Source organism: Mycteria americana, chromosome 5 (assembly GCF_035582795.1).
Source record: "Mycteria americana isolate JAX WOST 10 ecotype Jacksonville Zoo and Gardens chromosome 5, USCA_MyAme_1.0, whole genome shotgun sequence".
NCBI classification, from domain to species: Eukaryota; Metazoa; Chordata; class Aves; order Ciconiiformes; family Ciconiidae; genus Mycteria; species Mycteria americana.
The window spans coordinates 46,273,681-46,295,039 of NC_134369.1; the positions used below are offsets into that span (position 1 = coordinate 46,273,681).

Sequence of the window (21,359 nt, forward strand, 5' to 3'; positions counted from 1 at the left end):
CCCCAGGTGCAAACCTCTGTTTGGAGCACTGGGGAATGTTGCTGTCACCGCTGTGAAGTACTGCAACCCCTCATGCCGAATCAGTTACTGAAGCAGGAGAAATTCGTGGCCATTATTCTGGGCTACCAAATCTGGCAGATCATAGAATCATAGAATGGTTTGGGTTGAAGGGACCTTAAAGATCATCTAGTTCCAAGCCCCCTGCCATGGGCAGGGACACCTCCCACTAGACCAGGTTGCTCAAAGCCCCATCCAACCTGGCCTTGAACACTTCCAGGGATGGGACATCCACAGCTTCTCTGGCCAACCTGTTCCAGTGCCTCACCACCCTCATAGTGAAGAATTTCTTCCTTATCTCTAGTCTAATTCTACCCTCTTTCAGTTTAAAGTCATTACCCCTTGTCCTATAGCTACATGTCCTTGTAAAAAGTCCCTCTCCAGCTTTCTTGTAGGCCCCCTTCAGGCAGTAGAAGGCTGCTATAAGGTCTCCCCAGAGCCTTCTCTTCTCCAGGCTGAACAACCCCAACTCTCTCAGCCTGTCTTCATAGGAGTGGTGCTCCAGCCCTCTGATCATCTTTGTGGCCCTCCTCTGGACTCGCTCCAACAGGTCCATGTCCTTCTTATGTTGGGGGCCCCAGAGCTGAACCCCCAGTATTCCAGGTGGGGTCTCATGAGAGCAGAGTAGAGGGAGAGAATCACCTCCCTCAACCTGCTGGTCACGCTTCTTTTGATGCAGCCCAGGATACGGTTGGCTTTCTGGGCTGCACATTGCCGGGTCATGTTGAGCTTCTCATCAACCAACACCCCTAAGGTCCTTCTCATCAGGACTGCTCTCAATATGTTCTTCACATTCAGACAGCATAAACACATTCAGAGAATCCAATGATACAGCATAGTATGATATTTTCCATACACTAGACTAAAAGGAGGTTTTTTAGAAGCATAATTATTACACTGATCTATTTAAACAAGATGTTTGAAACCAACAGGAACTTAATGTGGTAAAATGATAAATATTCTTGAATGTTAAAATCATAAGGACTAAAAATTTAAGTTCTGCTGATCTTTTGCTAACTAGAGTAGATAGATAAAAATGGATTGTTAACGATTCTTATAGGTATCTTACTACTGTAAGTATAAGCATCTTATAATGCAGTCATCTGATTCCAAACTGAGGCCTGTAGGAGCTATTGCTATAAATACTATTACTGTAATGAGTTCTATTTACTTTATATTAGTAGAAAATAGAGACACTCAAGAAATCATAACTTTAAGATTAAAACAATCTGTTTATGAAAATATTTGAAACTGAAAAAAAATACAACTTGTACCTTTAAAAAATTACAGAACAGACACCCAGTGTAAATGGGTGTACCTCCAGTGGCCTTAGCAAATGGCAATGACCAATGCCAGTTAAGGTCTGGCCTGTTTACTTCTAAGGTGCTTATAAGATTTACATGATTTTATTGTGTTCTGTTCCTATGGGAAATAAATAAGCATATGTTTCATCTTTAAAGCATATGATTCTCAGAAGTGATTCTCTAAAAGAATGTGCTTGTTTACTGTGTTGCCACATATACCAGATCAAATTTTGCAAGCAGAATGCCTGTCCACCAGTAACAAAAACGTGGTTAACGAAATGCTGCCCTTAGTTACACCGGTGCAACCTCATTGTATTTCAGAGCGCTACACGCATAAAACTGGGAATAGAAGTTTTCCACATTCCAGAGCCATTTCTTATGTTTTCAAGTGTTAACATATGAAGATGGGGGTAGGGAACCTCCAGTCAGGAACAGAGAATTCGTGCTTGAAGGGGATGATGAAAACCTCATGACAGTAACATCACTGTAAATACTGCTGACTATCTGGAGACAGCGCAGTCCACTGAACGGGGCGCTAGCTTTGCAGTCAGGATATCCAGCTTCAGGCTTAAAAACTGCCACTAGCTCCATGTATGCCCTCGGACAAACTACTTCATAAAATGGATTGCCAAATAAGTCTTTAGACCCCTTCTGAATTACGAGCCCATATCAAAGAATGCAATTTTATGTCCAACACAATGTTCTTCAGAGCTCTGGTATTAACACGCTACCATAGGCAAACAAATGACATGGTATCAGCCTGCTCCATGAGAACCACCTCTATACATGCTCCAGTCCAGATCTACTTGACTCCCTGGCACTTTATACCTCAGTATGCCTTATCTGTACAGTTGAGATAATGATACTTCCTTCTTCTGTTAAGTATTTTGAGACCTATAGATTAAAAGAACAAGTATCATCTTCGTTTCATGACTGACTAGTGTTGCAAAAGCATCCAGTCACTTGGGATTGTTGGCCAAACTTCACTTGATTATGAACTGGTTAATTTTTATCTACTTAGAGACTAAAGATGCATGAATATTTTATAAATAGGCATGCATGCACATATGTACACAGATTTTTAAACATAAGGAGGCATCAGAATTTCCTGAGATTTTTGCTGTCTTTATTGGGAAATGAGACAAAATTGAGTTATCAAATGTGAATGTTAATTTACAAAAGAAAGCAGAATGCACATCACCTTCATATAGATACACAAAAGATGTCTCCTTTGTGGCCATATTTAATCTAAAACCTTGTGAGCATAATATAAATCACAATCTTAAAGTAAATTATTAGGAAAATTCTGTCAGTCAAATTTTCTGCCTTCCTCTTCTCTAATCTTGAAAGCAGTCTTAATGATGATTTTACTCAAGGCTGTACCGTCATTTAAATTTTATGGCTCAACATCCATTCAAAGTAAGAACACAAATGATGGTTTTAAAACACAAGTCCAAACAAACTATAGACAACCAAATGAAACTGAAAACAGAAAGACCAGATATTGCACATAGGTCTATGTAGAGTCAGACATGGAGTAAAGTGAGAACAAGTGGCACCAAGAACAGTTACAGGGAAAGCAGATCTATTACTCTGCATGTATATGTCACAGATTATGAAGAAGGAACTCTTGCTAATTACCCAGAAAAAATTCTGAAATTCTTTCATCGTGGGGCACCTAGAGGCTAAAGTCTATGCTAAGGCATCTCTTTTCCTTTCACTGCAGATCTGTGACCCCCTTTGCCCACAGGGCCACGTGAATCCTGTCTTCCAAACTGTGCACGTGCAAGTGCGGTTGCTGAGGAGTGTCGTGGTTTGCCTGCAGAGGAACTGTAAGAGCCAAGTCTCAACCAACAGAAAAAATGGCAAAGCAAAGGGAATTGCTCACTTCCAAAAGTACACGGACAGAGTAAACAGCTGGTAATTTTAATTACGTACTAAAAGAACTTGCCACATTTTGCAAGCTCATACTCCCTGAAAATATCCAATACTAGCTTTTCTAACACTGAGCATTTCTCCTTTAAAGATACGTGAAGCAAGCATAAGGGTTCAAAAATTCAGCCGTAAGACTTTAATTTTTATCCACAAAAGCCAAGAGATTTCACACAGGTTCACAGTTTAAGCCAATACACTGTCCTTCACAATTTCAGGTACAGTTCTCAATTCAACAAGGCGTTATAAAGCCTAATTGACACTTAATGTTTCAGATTATATTATTTCACACAGGAATGTGATAATTATTTCTGATACTCTAAATCACAGGTTTTTAGTGAAGTCTGCAATAGACACAATAGCATGGCAGGAAGATGCCAATGTAGCATAATGTGACTCACAGAATAATTCTTCAATGTGTGGGATAGAGAGAAGAAAAATTAGCAATATACTGTGGACTATGGGGATGCATCAGGATAGATACAGATAGACATTTTGGGTACCGTAGTGCCCTTTTTTGCATCTTCAGTCTCATTTTAGTGAGGCTTGTACAAGTATTATAGTTCATAAGTGCGAGGCAGGCCGGTAGGACTAGAAAAGAGATGGATCCATGTATAGATATTTCTGAAGTGCAAGTGCTAGCAGACCTTCCTCAGTGTTCAGGTGGAAGTTACTGTTCCTGTAGTGGGGGCAGAAGAGAAAAAGTGCCTGTACTTCAGTTTGCAAGTCACAGTCTCTGAAACTGGCAGTGCAGGTGGGTGTCTACTAAGAAACAAGGTTCTTGAAGGTAGCAAGCAAGCATGGGTCCAAGTTCACTTCTGCTCCTCCTGGTATGAAGTGCTAACAAGAAACCAAAGGCTGGGGCAGATAGCTGTGGGGGGAAATAACATCTTAATCTGCCCTTCTGCTTGCCTCAGAGCACTTAAAGCAGAGCCTAAAATCTGGTCTTTTGATACCAGAGGAATTTATGCGTCCAGTAAGTGGAAATGAATCTCCGCTTCATAACTGCTCGCTGGGAAAAGGGATTTTTGGCATGACTGACCATGTCACACTTCCCTGGTCAGCAATTTCATTGAAGGATTCATGCGCAGGGTAGCCAAGTATTTGTATCTTGTATAACACTTATTTGGCAGCCTTTTGATAGGTCTCCTCAGCCCAGCTGGAAGAGCACACATCCAGCTGGGCCCCAGGAACGGGCAGTGATGATTGCTGGTGAGTGCCAGAGGACAGTGCTTGCCTGCAGAGCTGGCAATCCTGCAAGTCTCCTTCCCTGACCTGTTGGCAATTAGAAGCAACGGCGTATCATCTGCAGCCAAATGGGAGAGCCAGGCCTCAAGAGCACTGCTGTAGTCTCTCAAGCACTTGTTACCATGACAGACAGCTGACGGATAGAGCCAGAACAAAGGAGAGTGCTAGCAAATTCCTTAATTGATGAATGATCGTTGGTATCACGTAAACCAGGAACCCTCCCGCTTCTGCGTGTTTGCTGACAACTCTGCACTCATCCAGCTCCTGCTTAGTCTAGGCTGTTCTCCCACCTACTCCACCCATAGCTGACAAGTTTTGTGCAGCTTTATAACCTAATCCCACTAATGTATGAGTAAGGGTGTCGCTTATTAAAAAAAAGGTGTGTGGTCATACAGACAATTATAGGTACAAGAGAGTGGTAAGGTGGTGCTGAGAACAAGACAGGAATAGTTATAAAGCTATTGGGCTGTGTAAACACGGAGATAATTGCTCTTTCCCAAACCAATTCAACATAAATAATCAAATAACTCAGTAGAAGTAATGAAGTCTCAAATGATCAATGACAATTGTGCTTTGCACTTTCCTAGGACCATCTAGTTCTAAGAAAGGCTAACAGCACTTAACTGTAACTTATTCAACTGTTATAAAACTGGAAACCAGGCCACCACTACCCTTTTTATTTCAGGCAAGTTAACCAAAGAATGAGAAAGTAACAGGTTTCTTGACTGAGTGCCTACCAAAAAAAGCCAACTGTAACCCAGAACATTTACTGTTAAAATTATGAGCCCATGAAAATCGAAGTTTATAAGAACAAAGTTGTTTACAGACTTGAAATAACAGCATCCATCATTTTAGTGCTGTAACTCCAAATTAAGACAGTGCAGATGGGCATAAGTTTCCATTCTTAACCTGAGACACAACACCATGTGTCTTTAATATAAATGCAACATATACATACATTCAGCTAGACCGTTGGTTTATTCTTACATTTCATATTCAAACCTAAGCCATTATCAAAGAAAAAGTGAGTGAACACAAATGCAGTAAAGATGACGATGATACAAAAATCGGTCATTTAACATAATCTAACCTCTTGTTTGTAGGATCTAAAAAGAATGAGAAGTTTTCTCTATTAATGGTTTCTGTTAATCCTGTATGCAAACATTTTCCCCAATAAACATCAGATTATTTTTATGTCGGCTATAAAGCTGTCACTCCTCAATAAACAGATATGCTCCTGGTGGGTTTACCTCTGCTGTCAAAGATCTGTCAATTCATGTATCATCTCATAAGCGAAACCAGAGAGGCTCGGACACACGGCTCCTAGTGACTCCAGCTGAGCAGAGGCTGCTCACCACCTGAGAGGATTCGCGTCGCTGCAGCCCCCGTGCACTTGGCAGGGACTGGATGCTCCCAACACAAGTTCACAAAAGCCCTGAAGTTAATACTCCTGCCTCCCTTTAATAGAAAGCTATGTGACCTTTAACGCTCTGCTCATCTGAGCCTTCCTTTACTGAGTCTCAATTAAATTTTATGTTTTGTGGCTCCCATTTTCTTGTAAGACAAGAAAAGAGTTCAAGGGATGGATCCTTCTTTGAAGAATTTAATTCCCTGTGGAGAAAATTTATTTCCATCTAAAGAGCCACTCAAAGGCTGGAGGAAGGGAGCCTTTGTAGGGCTTTTTTTTCTGTGGTTTTTTTGGTTAAGAAATTTCTAGTATTTTGTGAAGATAAAGGAGTCTTCAGATTCTTTGAAAAGGATAGTGTTCTATTAGCGGTTAGACTGGAAATATTTCCTCTGTCCTTTTTATTATAATGACGAGAAAATCAGAGGGTTGGTTAAAGAAATCCTGGCCATTATTTGTGATGAAGAAGCTTTCCATGAAATCATCACATTGCTACTGTGATACTGCAGTAACATAATACCGGTTAATTTTCAGTAAAAGGCATTGCAGTAAATGAAACAGTTGCATGTACATTCATAAAAATAAGTACTTCCGAGGCTGATTCTGCATACTTAACCTCAACATAACAAGGTCAAAAAATTAAGGCATTAGGAAGTGTCTTATCTGAACTGGGCTCTGACATTCTAGCTCATCATAACTGCTACTATTGAAAATGTAAGTACAAATGAGCATAAGCTCTATTCCCAAATGTAAACATTTTCAGGAGCAGGCCATTAGTAACATTTTTTTTCCCACTATGTTCCTTTATTTAATTAGTTTGTTTTGTAGTCAACTTAACATAAAATCACATATGCCAGTAGGGAATTCTGAGTGCTGGAGAGAGATGCCTGGACTCTTTATAGTCTGTGCACACTGAATTAGATATTTCAGAAAATCAGTCTAAAAATGCCACACACCGACAGGGGTATTTCATATTGCCAATATGAAATAAACATGGGGCATGAATGAATTTTTCATACCCTTCTCTCCCAGATTTACACACCTAAATCTGAACACCTCATATATTGTTTTTGTTTGCCTCGTATCTAAATGTGAAGCCCTTTCTTGGTGCTCTCTTCTGCGTATTTTTGTGGTCACCCAAGGAGGGGGTTATCAGGATTCAAGGTTTCCACTAACTAAAATACTTTACAGTCACCTCTCTCACTTCCCTCACAAGTGTCATAATCACCAGGCTCCAGAAACTGGACAACTTGTGCAGATGGGAATGCAAGACTCATGGAGTCAAACAGGTTTTTCAGGATTAGTTGATTATTTTTTTTTTATTTTTAGCCAAAATTTAAGATTATATTGTATCTGAGATTCTTTGTCTCCTTTTTTCCTAGTGCTTACTACTGATGACTCTTTAAATGTGACCTTCTGCCTCTGTCTAACTTCCTGGAGAAAAATAGGTATTCATAGAATTTGCTTTTTGTTTAGATCAGTATTGACTGCTTTTGCAACAGGCAAGTAAAACTCTGTATTAGCTCTAGCCTGACAGAAATTTAGTGCAATCCACTGCTAAATTGTGATTTAAATCTATAATAATTTCATGTAATCATCTTCTTTTCCTGCTTACAGAGTCATGCTTTGACATAAATATAAAAAAATATTCTGGTTTGGTTCCAGTATTGAGGCACAAGCATTCTACAGAAAAAGAACCCCGACCCAGCAATCTTCATCTCTCCTTTCTGAAGTTCATTCACAGATGACTACTGTGCTCAGACCCTTCATTGTTTCTCCACAAACAGTTTATGCTTGTTAGGCAGCACACTGTCTGAACACTGGGAAAATAACAATGGAATTAAATCCACAGAATAAGTGATAGCTATGTCTCTGAAAAGCATTTGAAAAACACAACATGTAAAACAATTGAAACATATTTGTTTCAATTGCTTTTGTTTTCCTTCCCTTGAGTATTTCCTTTCCCTTGAGTATTTGTTTCCTTCTCCCCCCTCCCCCAAAATAGTAAGGGAACTGTATTTTGTAAGGTACACTGAAGTTTGCAGTGTCCTGCCACTATTTTACACATGTGGGTTGTACAAATATCCAGTTACACAATTATATAATCACATAGGTAATAAAATAAGACCCTAAAACCAATTAACTTGGAAGCTGTCTCTTGATTTAGACTTGTTCTCCAGATACGTCTACCCATTCTTAATTTTACATTTTGTGACTAGCTCAACAAAATAAAAATATCAGTGAGTTTGGATGAGATAAATAGAGTTTTCATGCTCACTGACTTAAATATTGAAACTAGTTCTGTATTTAAAAATAGATTGACATGATTGTAAATGTTAATACTTTCCTATTGAGAAAACATAGTTTTCTTTTGCGAAGCAATAAAAATTAACATATACTCAGCTTAGAAAACCCCAGAAGCGAAAAATTATAATTTTTGTGAAACCTTTTTAGTTTTTAAGCTTTTTAATGCCTTGTAGTGATAATGCACAGCACTAGTCTTTCATCAAAAATGAATTTACCACTGATCAGGGCAAATGTGACGACTTCCTCTCTCACTACCTTAATGAAACATCTCTACATCTCCCTACTTTAGCAATACAAACCATCTAGTTCTATATCTATGTACTTCCATAGTGTAGCTTAGCTAAACCTCACTGCAAGAAACAAAACTGGTCTAGTTCTTCATTTTCACTGCTCGTCTCACCTCTGTTTTTCCAGTACAGTTTGTGGACACAAGAAGCCTGTGCCCCACTGCACCTATGCTGCCTCCATACATAGTATCTATGCCACCATACACGAGAACAGTTCCATTTTGATGAATATATGGATAAAAAATGGGTTGCTATTGTATTTACAGAGGTCTTATGGAAAGCCTGCCAGCTACTCAAAACTGGGATTTACTAATTAGAGTTACCTTGATTAAAGGCTAGCTGCCGAAGAGCTCCTGTGGATAACAGGCTTAACTTTAAGCATCTGATTGGTCCCATTACATTCACTGGCTTTAACTGGACTGCTCATAAAATTAAGCGTGTATTTAAATGCCTTTCTGGATCAGAGCCCAAGTCCCTTAGAGGAGCTCAGGCTTGGAGCAGTGGTACCTTCTGAAGTCAGTATGATTCAGGTGACTAATGACCATAAATCCTTTTCCATATTCTGTCAAACTAAAAAGCTGTGGAATTTTACTCACACAGGTCCTGGAAACGTTGTCTACCACAGCTAACTGGGAATGCCAGTTCATCAGAGCTTGGAAACAAGTACTTCACTGAAATGGTAATGCTCAGGCTGAGCTAGTTCAGAAAACCAGGACAAGAAGATACAAGAGCCCAGATACCGCACTACGCTGATGTGGCCATTCTGCTCCCAGTACTGAAGCGGAGTTTGCCCCAGTGTCTCTACACAGCTGTGCATTCTGGTCTTTAAACATATCCTAATAGCAAAATTTGGTATTGAGTGTAAGTAATCCTAAGACTTTTCAAATTGTGCTCATTATATAAGACTAAAAGTTTGCCAAATTCAAGCAATTGCAAAAAAGGGTGGAATATAAAGAGGATCTAATGTCTGGAAAATGGGTGATTAAAAAAGGTCACATAAAATTGACAATTTTAAAAACATATACTCTTACCCTTCTCGCTGGAAAATAGTCCTAAAACAGTCCCCCAGGCTCTTGTAACCGGTCGGATCAGTTTTCCCTCTTTGAATTTGGAACCTAAAAAAAATACAATTTACATCACAGCATGAGAAGTTAGGGATTTTAAGTCACTTTTAACTTTCCAATTATGATATAAAAGGAGTTTTAAAGGTTTTTTACGTATCTGATTCATTATTATATACTGTTCCTTATATACTTATTAACACTGTTTTCATAGAAGCTGTTAAACTAAGGAAAAATAGAGCTTTAGTAGTAACTTTTTTTGTAGTTTATGGAACTCACAGTATAGCTATCACCTTTGACATTTACACCTCTTTCTAGTTGTTTGAAAAATAAGCTGTTAACCCTGTGCCTGATCCAAAGCCCATTGAAACTAATGGGAGTCTTTGAGTCAAACCCTCTTTTTGAAAATCTGAAATGGAACACTATCCTGTGTTTCACTATGAAATGAATCCACTGTGCAGTTTCTTTCTTTTTATATCTGATACAATTACAATAAAAATCAATGAGAGACATGACCAGAAATTAGAGCACCATTCATTTTTCATAATTTAATAAGATGAACAATAAAAGCAAGCAATTAAATTTTTAATTGCTTTAATTAAAACCTTGTTTTCTCTATTCACATTTTGACAACAATAAAGATTCAACAGGAAGCTTGTGGCCTTGAAAGGAAACTCAAGATTATGATTTAAGATTGTAAACATCTTATTATTTATGATTTATGGATAGCAACAGTAAGTTTAACAAACTATATTATTTTACTAAGTATATGACCCTGTTTCTTGCAGTTTTAAAACTGCAGCCAACACATTCAACTAAATAGTATGGAGACATTTTGAACACATTTTTAGCAATAAAATTTCTTTTTAAACTGCTAATTACTATATAGCACTCAGAAAAATAGAATATTGATGTTAGCAATTCCAGTCTACAATAGCCCTGTATCAGGCAATCACTAAGTTGGCGTTATCGCTAAGTACAATAATAATTCTACACAACCAACAGTGTTCAACAGTTTCAAGGAATAACTGACATTATAGTCAAGTATGCCGTATGCCACAGGTATGTTGCTGTTCTGAGAAACACCTATTGTTACTTATTCTAATTATTATACTGAATCTCACTAATATGTAAAAAATGAAGGTATTTTTAACGCAATGTTGAACAGCAGTGTTCTCCTCTTTCTCAACAGAATTCAGTAGTGTCAAATCGAGGTTTGTATTGTGGCAAAAGGCGTTCATTGCTTTGAATATCAGTATTTCCTAAGCTGTGTTCTGTGCTAACACATGAACATTTTATTCACTTTGAGGAAAAAATTTCCAGTGATGTAATACAATTCTTTGGGCAATTATGAAGGCAAGCCCACACCTTTTTTGAAAACAGTTAGAAGGAAACACTGAGCCCCTCCATAGTCCTAATAAAAGTAGTTCAGGCACATCTGGGATCTCTATCTGGGGTAACCTCTTTTATTAGTATAAGAACTTGCTGCCAAGTTGGCAGAGAGGAGAATGCTATTCAATAGGCTTACACTCAAATAAGAGCTGATGCATAACATTTTGTCTGAAAAGAACCCTTGGGAAGGCTAAGAGTTGAAAATGCCTCAATGCCATCACACAAAGTCCAACAGTAATATCAGCTACAGAAGCTTTTACATCGTGGCAATCAAGCAATCAAAATCATAACAGAAAGTAGATTCTATGCACATTTTAATATATTTAAGACTTAACTATTTATACCTCTCCATTCAAAACCAAAAATGGCTTGCTTTTGTTTAAAGAAATGGTGCAAAAACTCATCAGTAAATAACTTTTCCCAAGTATTTAAAAAATAAAGCTTTCTTAATGTAAACTCTTTTCCTCAAGTTTCAAGATTTGGCCTGCTTGTAAACTCAGAACAAAGCACCACTGTTTCTAAAACATCCTCTGAATAATGTGCCTTCCCTCTCTTTCACCCTGCAAATGCTCAAGCATGTCCTACCAGCATGTGTGTAAGGTTGCCCACTAAGTCGCGCATGCACGACTGTTTGTAGAACTGGGGCTTTAATCCCAGACTCACTGTGGATCTCGACAACATGGTGAGCATACTTTATATAATTTTGTTTTACAGTTACACAGTGTTGACTTCTCAATGACATTTAAATGATTTAATAAAAATACATCTTTGATAGTAATAATGAAAATCATACCAGAAGAAACGCAATAACACCATATGTAATTTACGTGTATCAGATGAAGGATAGCTTCTTGCTAAAGAACTTAAATCAAATGAGGTTTACGTTTATTTCAGGTTTTTGTTTTAATGTAGATAAGACCTTAGTATTAAATGAGTCCATTTGTAACACTGAGTCACACAAATAACATATTCCTTCCTTTAGGGTTTTTGGATCCATTCCTTCCCTAGTAAATCTTTTTTATAGCTTTAACAGCAATCCTAAAATACATGCCAATTATGTGCTTCAACCTAGATCTGCGAATTGGGTTCTTTGATTCAGAATTGCTTGCCTCAATAAAATAATGTGTAACTTTTTAATGAACTAGCTAATTGATCACCAGCACTTGTTATAAGAAGCTCAGGGAAGAGCTGAAAAAATGTTTGTTTTTCTGGAGGCAGCAGCAGCAGCTGCTTGTATTAGTAATCTTAATAATACAGAAGAGTGAAAGCATTCACTTCAAAAAACAACCTGGCCTGTTTTTAATGATTGTTTAGAGGAATGAACACAACTGGGGGATACATAATGGCTTTCTCTGCTCCAAATCCATTCCTTTCTAAAAGCATTATAAAACCACTGAATTTCATGCATTTTTGAAAGCTGGATGCCTGCCTTGTATGTTATTAGCTTTGCTAGAACAAAAAAGATAAATTCTCCTATAAATATAATTGGAGCATTAACTTCTCATCTAATTTATTATTTTGAAGTCTGAAAAGAAGAATGTGCAGGCAGTGTTCACAAACGCGCCAAATGGCCATGTAGGTAGAGAGGCTTTTCCAGGACTGGGATGAATGACCTGCCACTCACTACTAGCATACAACGAGTGTCAGAAGTCACCAGACACTCCAACATGGCATGTGTTTACTGAGAAGTTTATCACTCTAAAAACGATCATCAGGCTAACTTGCCTCCCTCTCATTTTCCTGCTTCTTGGATTTCTGGCCAAAATGCTGCGGTACCGAGCGCTCCCACCCTGGGACTGCTCACAGAGCCATGGGAGCCACTTTGGCCCCCAGGTTACCTCTTCCTACCTGGGACCTCCTGTGTGCCCCTGGCACCTACTGCCTGCTCTCTCAGTTCCTCCTCACAGCTCCCACCTCCAGCTCCCATGCCACGGGGCACTTTGCAATCTCCTGTTCTGGCTCGTAGCAGCAGCCCACAGGGCTTGGTCTTTTATGCTCCCTGACACTGAACACTACCTTTGCAGTTGCTTTGTTTGATATAGAAGTGTCCTGATATTGTTTAAGAAAAGAACATCAGTGCCCTTCGCTGTTCACCCCAGAAGACACATGGTTGGGATCTCAAAAGGTGGAAATCATGTAAAACCATTTGACGTTTTGTGGTCTGTTCAAAAGGCAATATCTTCATTGAAAACTCCGCATGATCTAAACCCATTAAAATATTTTAACTTATCCGCACTAATCAGCACTACAACTACTACTTGTGAAATGAATAAACCTAAATTATTCTTATTCTGATAGCACGAGATAGAGCATTTTTTATGGTTATAAAAGTCCTTGATCAATAACTCCCCACAGGGTCAGCCTGAAAACCCACAATGCAGAAGATGCTTGAGTCCTTTCATCAGTTCTCCGAACCACTTACCATTTAACAGTGATATGTCATATTGTGGAGCAATGGCTCTACATAAACACACGTATCTGTTTCCAATGCGTAACTTACAGTTTTTGTTGGTTTTATAATAGCCAGTATTTTATTCTGAGTTTTATAAAATCCTCAGTCCACAGGATGCTTTCCTGCCCCCCTTCCTATTGCAAAAGTCTTTTTTAACACAGTCAATATTTCAGGAGAACAAGCAGATGGGTGTGCTTTCTGGGGGAAAAAAAAAAAAAAAGAAAGTAATATTTTTTCTCTCTCTCCCTATCAGTTGCTGAATTTTTTGTTCATGCTTGCTGAACATCTCATCAAAGTTGTCTTGTGGATGTCTGCCACTACAGTATCCAGATATTTAGTATTTGAAGTCTGTTCACCACAATGTTACCTAGCAATCCTCCCCCTTTTCTTTACTGATCTGGGCTGGAGAAAGATTTCCAATTCATGCTGAAATTGTTTTAGTCATCTTAAAATCTAAAAGGAAGAAACCAGTATTTTCATATCTAGATTCAAGTAGATAGTGAGCGGTTAAATCCCAGCTATGTAGGACAACCGCAATGCAATGTGGAGCAGACTAGACTCACCAAATTCTTGCCACTGGGTTTGCAAAGACTATACCCTCATGCGTAAATTCCAGAATTTCTTGCTGCTTTTATACAGTGCTGCTAACTAGTTCCTCAACCACAAAGTTCAGAGGGAAAGAAAAACACTGACTCAGAGAACCAGGCTTTATACCATGTTGCAGTGCTTGCTGACGAGTGGCAGTCTTAGCTGTATTTTCCTTCTCTTCACGTGTCTTACTAGGATTTTATCATATGTTCTACTCTATTTTGAATAAAGCTCCTAACATTTCCCTCCATGACTGGGACTTATGCAGTACCAAAGCAAATAATCTCCGGTACTGAGGTGTTAGATGCTATAAAGAAGAGAGTTACATGGCATAACCACAAAACAAATTAAATTATCTGTGCAATGTTAAATTTAAAACAACTTTTAATTAAATGTACAGCCTTTGGAAAACTGAAAACAACATTTATAGCTTTTTTTCACTTTCAGTAATTCCCATGATTCCAGACACTCCTAGCTGTAGTTATCCTTAACAGCATAAGTTGATAAAAATGTATAGTCTGAAGCTTTATATAAATATACATTATTTAACAGTTCACATGCTTATAATAAAAAATAACTTCATTATAATTTAAAAAGATTTTGATTTGCTAACTTAAACATTTATTCAGGTGTTACTACTAGTTAGTGCTATCTACTGATGTGTAGATTTCATGCAAAACTTTGCACTGCAAAATGGACCTTTATAATTTATTTCACTTTTAGGCTCAGGCTCTTTGAGTTGCTTATGTTACTTACAGGATAATAACTAAATTGCAAGTATAATTCTGTCACTTATTTTAACAGTAAATCATATGAGCTGTTGAAGAACTGAATATTAGATTTCAAAACAAAAAATGTAATTATTTTAAGTCAAAGATATAAATTTTGCTAGTGCAGGGGTCATATTTTAAGTATTATAGTATTGCTATGGTGATTATTTAACTGCAAAAACCATATAAGAATACAATAAAGTAGTAACATAGAGAACAGGCAAAGAAGAGAACTTATTCCAATCATTTTCCATAGTAGACATAGATTTGCCTCCATCTAATCACAGAATTTTTCATACAGTTCATATTTACTTCACAAGTAATAAACCAGAATCATGGGTAGAGAAGCATTACCAAAAATTATTTCAAAACTCATCTAAATGAATTCCACTTTGTTGGAATTAATGATGCTTGTTAGTTTATTTACCTCTATGACTTTTGGAGGAACATGAGTTTTTTTGAAGAAGAAGAAAGAAAGGAATAGTAATAATGGAAATAATTGTAAAGATACCCTGAAAATTCAAAATTATCTGCAGAGATTACTTTTATGTGAGTTAGAACATCAACTACCACTTATGATGTCAAATAAAAAATTGCCAAACACAAACTGATGAATTCTAACATTTACCAAAGTGTTTATCAAACACTACAACTCATAAATTTGTCCATTCCACACCTGACCTCTACCTTATTGCAATCCTGATCCGTTCTTCTGTCCTCTTCCTATCTGATTGGTTATCCAGCAATTTGTACTTTGTCTCTGACAAAAAAATCTCAGAAACTGCTATGAAATATAAGTAGGGCAAAAGGAAGAAACATTACCAGTGGATGAGAAAGAAGCACTCACCTACACCTGAATGAGTACATTCACAGTAAAAGTTAGAGCTAAACCAACAACAGATTTAGCAATTTATAGCAGAAGTTAGATGGAACAGATTGGCTATTCTGATCAAAATTTGAATCCAATAAGATCATCATAAGTTGCTACCTCCCTTTAGTTTACTTAAAAGCAATATATCTAAACCCGTATAAAACAATTGGTCTAAACTCTCACTCTTTTGTAAGGTTGGACTTCCTCCGCTCTACATCCTTAGAAGCCTATACTCCTTGTGTTGAAGACATGAAACAAAAAGATTATTCCCCCCCCCTTTTTTATGAGGCACCAGAAAAAGGATGTGGTTAGTCACCAACTTGACAGGGGAAAGAACTGGATTTAATTTCTATTCCTCAAACTATTCAGCTGCTGATAGTTAAGGATCATCTTCATAATTCTGTTTTGCTTTCAGCCGCAATAATGAGAACTTCCCATGTGTGGCTTACTCTGAGCATACAATTTTTTGAAAATATTTTCCCTGAATCAACTGCATCATTGAATGGAGAAACAGCAAAGTCCTAAACATGACAAAATGGCTTAGGTGTTTCACTGGTATTCTTGGTCAGTTCTCTGAATATGAGTCTTATTCTTAGACCAGACAAAAGTACGCTAATCAGAAAAAGAACTTCATCTTTCCTGTACTTCCTATTCCTTTTATAGATGACTTTCCTCCATCTCTTGTTTTCATATTCAAGCTAAGCAGCACATCATTCCATCAAAAATATCAGTGGGAAAAAGAAAGCAGCACTATATATACCAAGAGTGTAATAAAGTGTTTTAGATATAAAAGCTGTATTTTTTCAGCTACTAATGAAGAACTATTCTACTTTTTTCATTTGCTACTGCAGTAACTTTTCCATTATGTGCATGGGACAAAACATACAGTAGCTACAATGGCAGAAAGAAATTTTCCTTTACATGTAGTTTTAGAAGAGAATATTTAGCAAAAATAAACTTGACCAGAAGCAGGTCAAATTAACCCATGTAACTGTTTCATGCAAATTTACTCTGGTAATTTTGCTAATGAATAAAAAAAATAACTAGTCATAGCAGTTACATACAAATAATTTAATACCTTCCTGAGAAAGAAATACAGCAGAAACTAAGTTCAAACCATAAATATTTTTAATAATCTAATTCCATCAATAAGCGTGCATGTGTGGTAGAGGAGTTCAAAACAACAACAAAAATAATTGAGTGAAAACTACCATTTTTTCATTCCAGACTAAAAACTGGTCAGAGAGACATCATGCAAACTCATAGCTATGATGTTGTGCAAGTTCCCTTTTATTTCAAGGATGAAAATACTGAGAATACTTGCATGTTTCACAGCAAGGTGAAACTATGGAATGAGGCTCCGAGCTGGTGTCCTCCCCATCTATTGCATACGCATGGCAAGTGTTTCCTATCTCCAACTCCCAGCCTCAAAGTCCTGTTACGCTCTTGTGTTTCTGGGGTCCCAGATAGAACTGGCAGCTGTGGGCTTCTACCAACTCCTCACAAAGTACCAGCCTTTCCTCTCAGTTATGGACCTGCAAACAGCACACATTTTTATGATCCTTTAGAAATTGCTCTAATGTTCTTCTGTGTGAAAAGCCTATCTACAAGTCCTGCCAGAGCAGGAACAGCTCTGCTGGCCTCTCTGCCAGTGTCGTGGATACCTCGAAGGTAAAATTTTGTCCTTGAAACCTTGCTTTGGCTGCCTGGATACAACTTCTGAGCACAACTTAAGGTGATCGTAAAGGGACAGCTATATTTGAAAGACCGCACAATATGTGTGATCTTACCAATCTTACGAAGGTAAGATCGGCTAGGAAGTGACCACTGTAAAAGTAATAGGTAAATTTAAACACTGCTTGTGGTTTTTGTCTACATCTTCTTGTGTATAAAGCACTTAGTTACACTGGTGAAAGAATCTGCAGAAACCAGTAATGGTAAAACGAGCATTTTGGTTTTTGCAGTGATAGTTTATTTCTGAAAACTCCGGTAATCTCTATTTCCTAAGTAAAAACAACCCCCCAAAATCTATGGATTTTTTTTCCCCTTATCTAAACTGGACAAATCATTGAAAATGGTACCATAAGGAATAATTTTGTATTGTCAGAGATAATGGAGTTATTTTTTATGATTTTAAATATAGGTAGTCACTAGTGGCCTAATATATCAACAGAAGTCTGGTTTTCATTAGTTTTGGATATGTTTTCCTTCAAAACAGCTTACAGAGAACCAACAGACAAAATGATGAGGAATATAAAGTAATGACTAGAAGAGATTTCACAAGAAATCAGATATTAGATTATATTACATAAAGGCCCCAGTATCCACTCTCAATTCAGGGAAAAATGAGAATGTGGTTTGGCTGATTTAAGTGTGTAATATGTGCCTGCTTAAAAACTGTCCAGTTTCTTATCTCAGTTTAACTTCTATTACAAAAATGTATATCCTCTCTTGACCTCTCTCTGCTGGACTAGATGGACCTTTACTCTAACCCCACAGAGCCATTCTTGTGTCCTGTGACATTACTGAGATCTATGATTCCATTACTGAGTTTTGGTAAATTAGACCCTTTGAAAAATGTAAATGTAAGTATGAAAATTTCATCTATCAGTTAAAATTGTTATGGTATCAATGATACCAGATTAGAGGAATAATTTTGCTACCTTTAAAAAGTAGGGGTATTCTCTATTACTTCAAAAAGATACAAAGGCAAATCTTAATGCAGCTTTGTAAAATAAAACATGTATCTGATAAGCCACAGGAAGGTTTCAAATGAATAATTACTACTGGTCATTACTGGACAATACCTGAAATACAAGCAGTAAGCATTGTTCTAAAACTTCCATTTTAGGAAAATGTAATTATGATCTATATCCCACAGGAAAAAGTCACTTTTTTCTTCAACAATTCCTGTAGAAAGAGCCAAGTACTTCTACATAGTTTTCTCCACAAAGCTTTGATTTCAGTGTCCCCTATGGTGATCACATAGCACTTTTCCTTCTCAGAAGGCAGGAAAATCATTGTGGCTTTCTGGCAAGAAGATGTTGGGGGAGGATTTTTTTGAGGGTTGTTCAATACTTTTCAGTATTCATTAGCATTTTAAGTTCTTTGATGAGATCAATCCCATCATAGCTCAGTGTATTCTGATTTTTTTTTTTTTAGTATTAAAATGATTTAGCACCAAAAATTTGCAAACCGCAATGAAATATACATTACACTTGCTCCCTACGGTCAAAGTAGGAAAGATAACCAAAAATATCTTTTCTCCCAAAGGAAAGAAATGGTCAAATACAGAAACCCAAATTCATTTTCAGTGGAAAATAGCCAAAATCAAATTGTGAGTTGCTGAAAGAAGCATTAGTTTTGAGTGTTCACCCAACCCCCTATGCTTGTGCTGGAAAATGTTTAAAAGGGAAACAATTTCATTAAGATACTGTGGCTGAAATTTTTAAAGTACTGGAAGGGATACAACCAGACTTAACTCTACTAAAAAGTACAGCTAAATACCCTGCATTTGAAAACCTTAACTCACATGTCCTTTCTTATTAACAGACAAACCATTTTAAATGACTAATAGCTAATATACATAACATGGACATTACCTACTATGCCTATACTGATTCCATGTAAAAATGACTTTTTTCTATTAAATTGTATGGCTAAGCAACAGAAAATGTACACCCTTAAAGCAGCATTATCTTTTGAAATGAAACTAGTAAAACGAGGAAATTCTGGGTTAAAGACTGAAACTCAACTCTTACCCACCCAGCTGTGCCCCAATATTACAGCTTATATGGAATTCATTATCAGCCAGTGCTGAGCGACCTCAGCAATTCTTAACATACAGTAGGGCATAACAAGGCAAGTTAAGGATGAAATTTCCTCTGAAGCACTATGACTTTCTCTGCTGTGGTGACTTAAAGTAGAAGTAGTAAAATATTGGAACACTCTTGCTTTTTGTAATACAATTTATCTGAAATAGTGCACTTCCCTCTGTAAAAAGCAAAACAAAAATGTAATCCCATAACTTTAAGGAAATTTTGCTGTGTGTTGAAATGGTAGCTCGCAGTGTCTTTCAGAGTCCACAGATACATAATCACACTTTCAGCAAATTTTTGTGTAAAATTAAAATTTATCCTAGGAAGTGAAGAGAAACCTTTGACACTTGGGAATATACTCTATTAATTCACCATATGAAGATATTACAAAAATAAAGATGAGTTCTCACAAATTCAATGTAGTGGAAAAACAGCAGCTATTTTCAGACTTCAGCAGATTTATTTTTATTTTTCTAATAACTCTTATACTATTCATAGTTAACAACAAAAAATAATGCTAAACAAAACTCAGGAGAATCTAGAATCCAGGTTGTATGCTGTGGTCAGAAGACTAATTTTGAGTATCCAAAACTGTGAATCACAGTTGCTACAAAGCTGTCAGGATACTATTTTTTCGCAGAACTAAAAAGGCCCACCCAATGAGATTATTTTTCTTATTTGTAAATACATTTTGAAAACTACCAAAGTTCAACTTCAAGTATTTTACGGCCCAGTTTTAAACACCAGAAAATAAGACTTAATGCTGTAATGGAAACACTAACAGGCTCTTGACAACAGCCGTGCAAGGCTGCACCTTTGTATCACAACACACTCTCCCAGCTGAAAAAACTCGCTAGTTATCCAGGATAGTGTGGAAAAAAAAGAGTGGTTATTTTAGGAAAGACAGTTGCTTGAAAATTGGCATAAAGTGGTGAAAATTAAAAAAGAAGGTTTCTTTTTTTCCCCAAACTCAACCTAACTACTCCATAAAGTAATGCACAAATCATTCATTACAATGAGTCATAACAATGATTTGTGATCGTCCAAGTTTTCATTTTATGCCCCTCTGTTTTTCCTTAAAGACAGGAGGATAGACAAAGACTGGAAACTTTGGGTCATATGGATCACGGCACCACTGCTATGTCTGGAATTTTCTTATAAATATCCTATTGCTCTGAGGTTCATAGGCCTGACTGAAACAGCAGGGACGATCTCATTTGTACTTTTATAGTTGTAGAGGGATTTGCAAGAGTTAATGCAATTTTCCATAATATTTCTTACCGACTTCAGGAATAAAGGGAGAGTTCCCCTTTTAATCAGTATCTGAAACATTGTTAAGTCTAAAGGAAAACAGGACTTCTTTCAGATTTAACAAGACTTCTCTGAGTGCTGATAATTTTAAAGGTACAAAGCAAGGCAACTTTTGAAAAAGAGAGAGGATTTCAGCAAAGCATTTGTGGGTAGCAGGCAGTACAGTAGTCTGGAGGATATACTTCTCAGCAGATTTTACTGCTTGTTTGCAGCCTTGTGCCTTTTAAAGATTGTTTTTCCAAAAAGAAAAGAAATGTTAAATGATTCCTTTTCATTTCATGAAAATCTTTGAATCAAGGAAGTACCTTCAGGTTCTGTTACAGCGATATCTGTCTCAGAAAACAAAACGTTTCACTAACCACCAGTTGAAAGCTAGAAAAACTCCTCCTTTCATTTTGTACATTCACAGAAGTCTTTTAAAGGCATTTTGCACACTTTCCTCCCCAGGCAGGCAGGCAGACGATGCTAACATGGCCGATCCGACTCAGCTATTGAGCCCAAGGACTGAAAAACAGGCACAAGAAAAGGCAGTTCTGATGTTGCCATGCAGTATTTC

The 21,359-nt window shown here is 37.2% G+C and overlaps 1 protein-coding gene across 3 annotated transcripts in view; it reads right to left on the reverse strand.

Annotated features, from left to right (window-relative positions):
• SLC25A21 (solute carrier family 25 member 21) overlaps window positions 1-21,359 on the reverse strand; it is a 272,008-nt gene that overhangs the window by 60,833 nt on the left and 189,816 nt on the right. For all 3 annotated transcript variants that reach the window (XM_075503179.1, XM_075503180.1, XM_075503178.1), the window contains one exon: window positions 9,572-9,655. In XM_075503179.1, coding sequence (XP_075359294.1) covers window positions 9,572-9,655 — 84 coding nt within the window. The remainder of the gene's footprint in view (window positions 1-9,571; window positions 9,656-21,359) is intronic.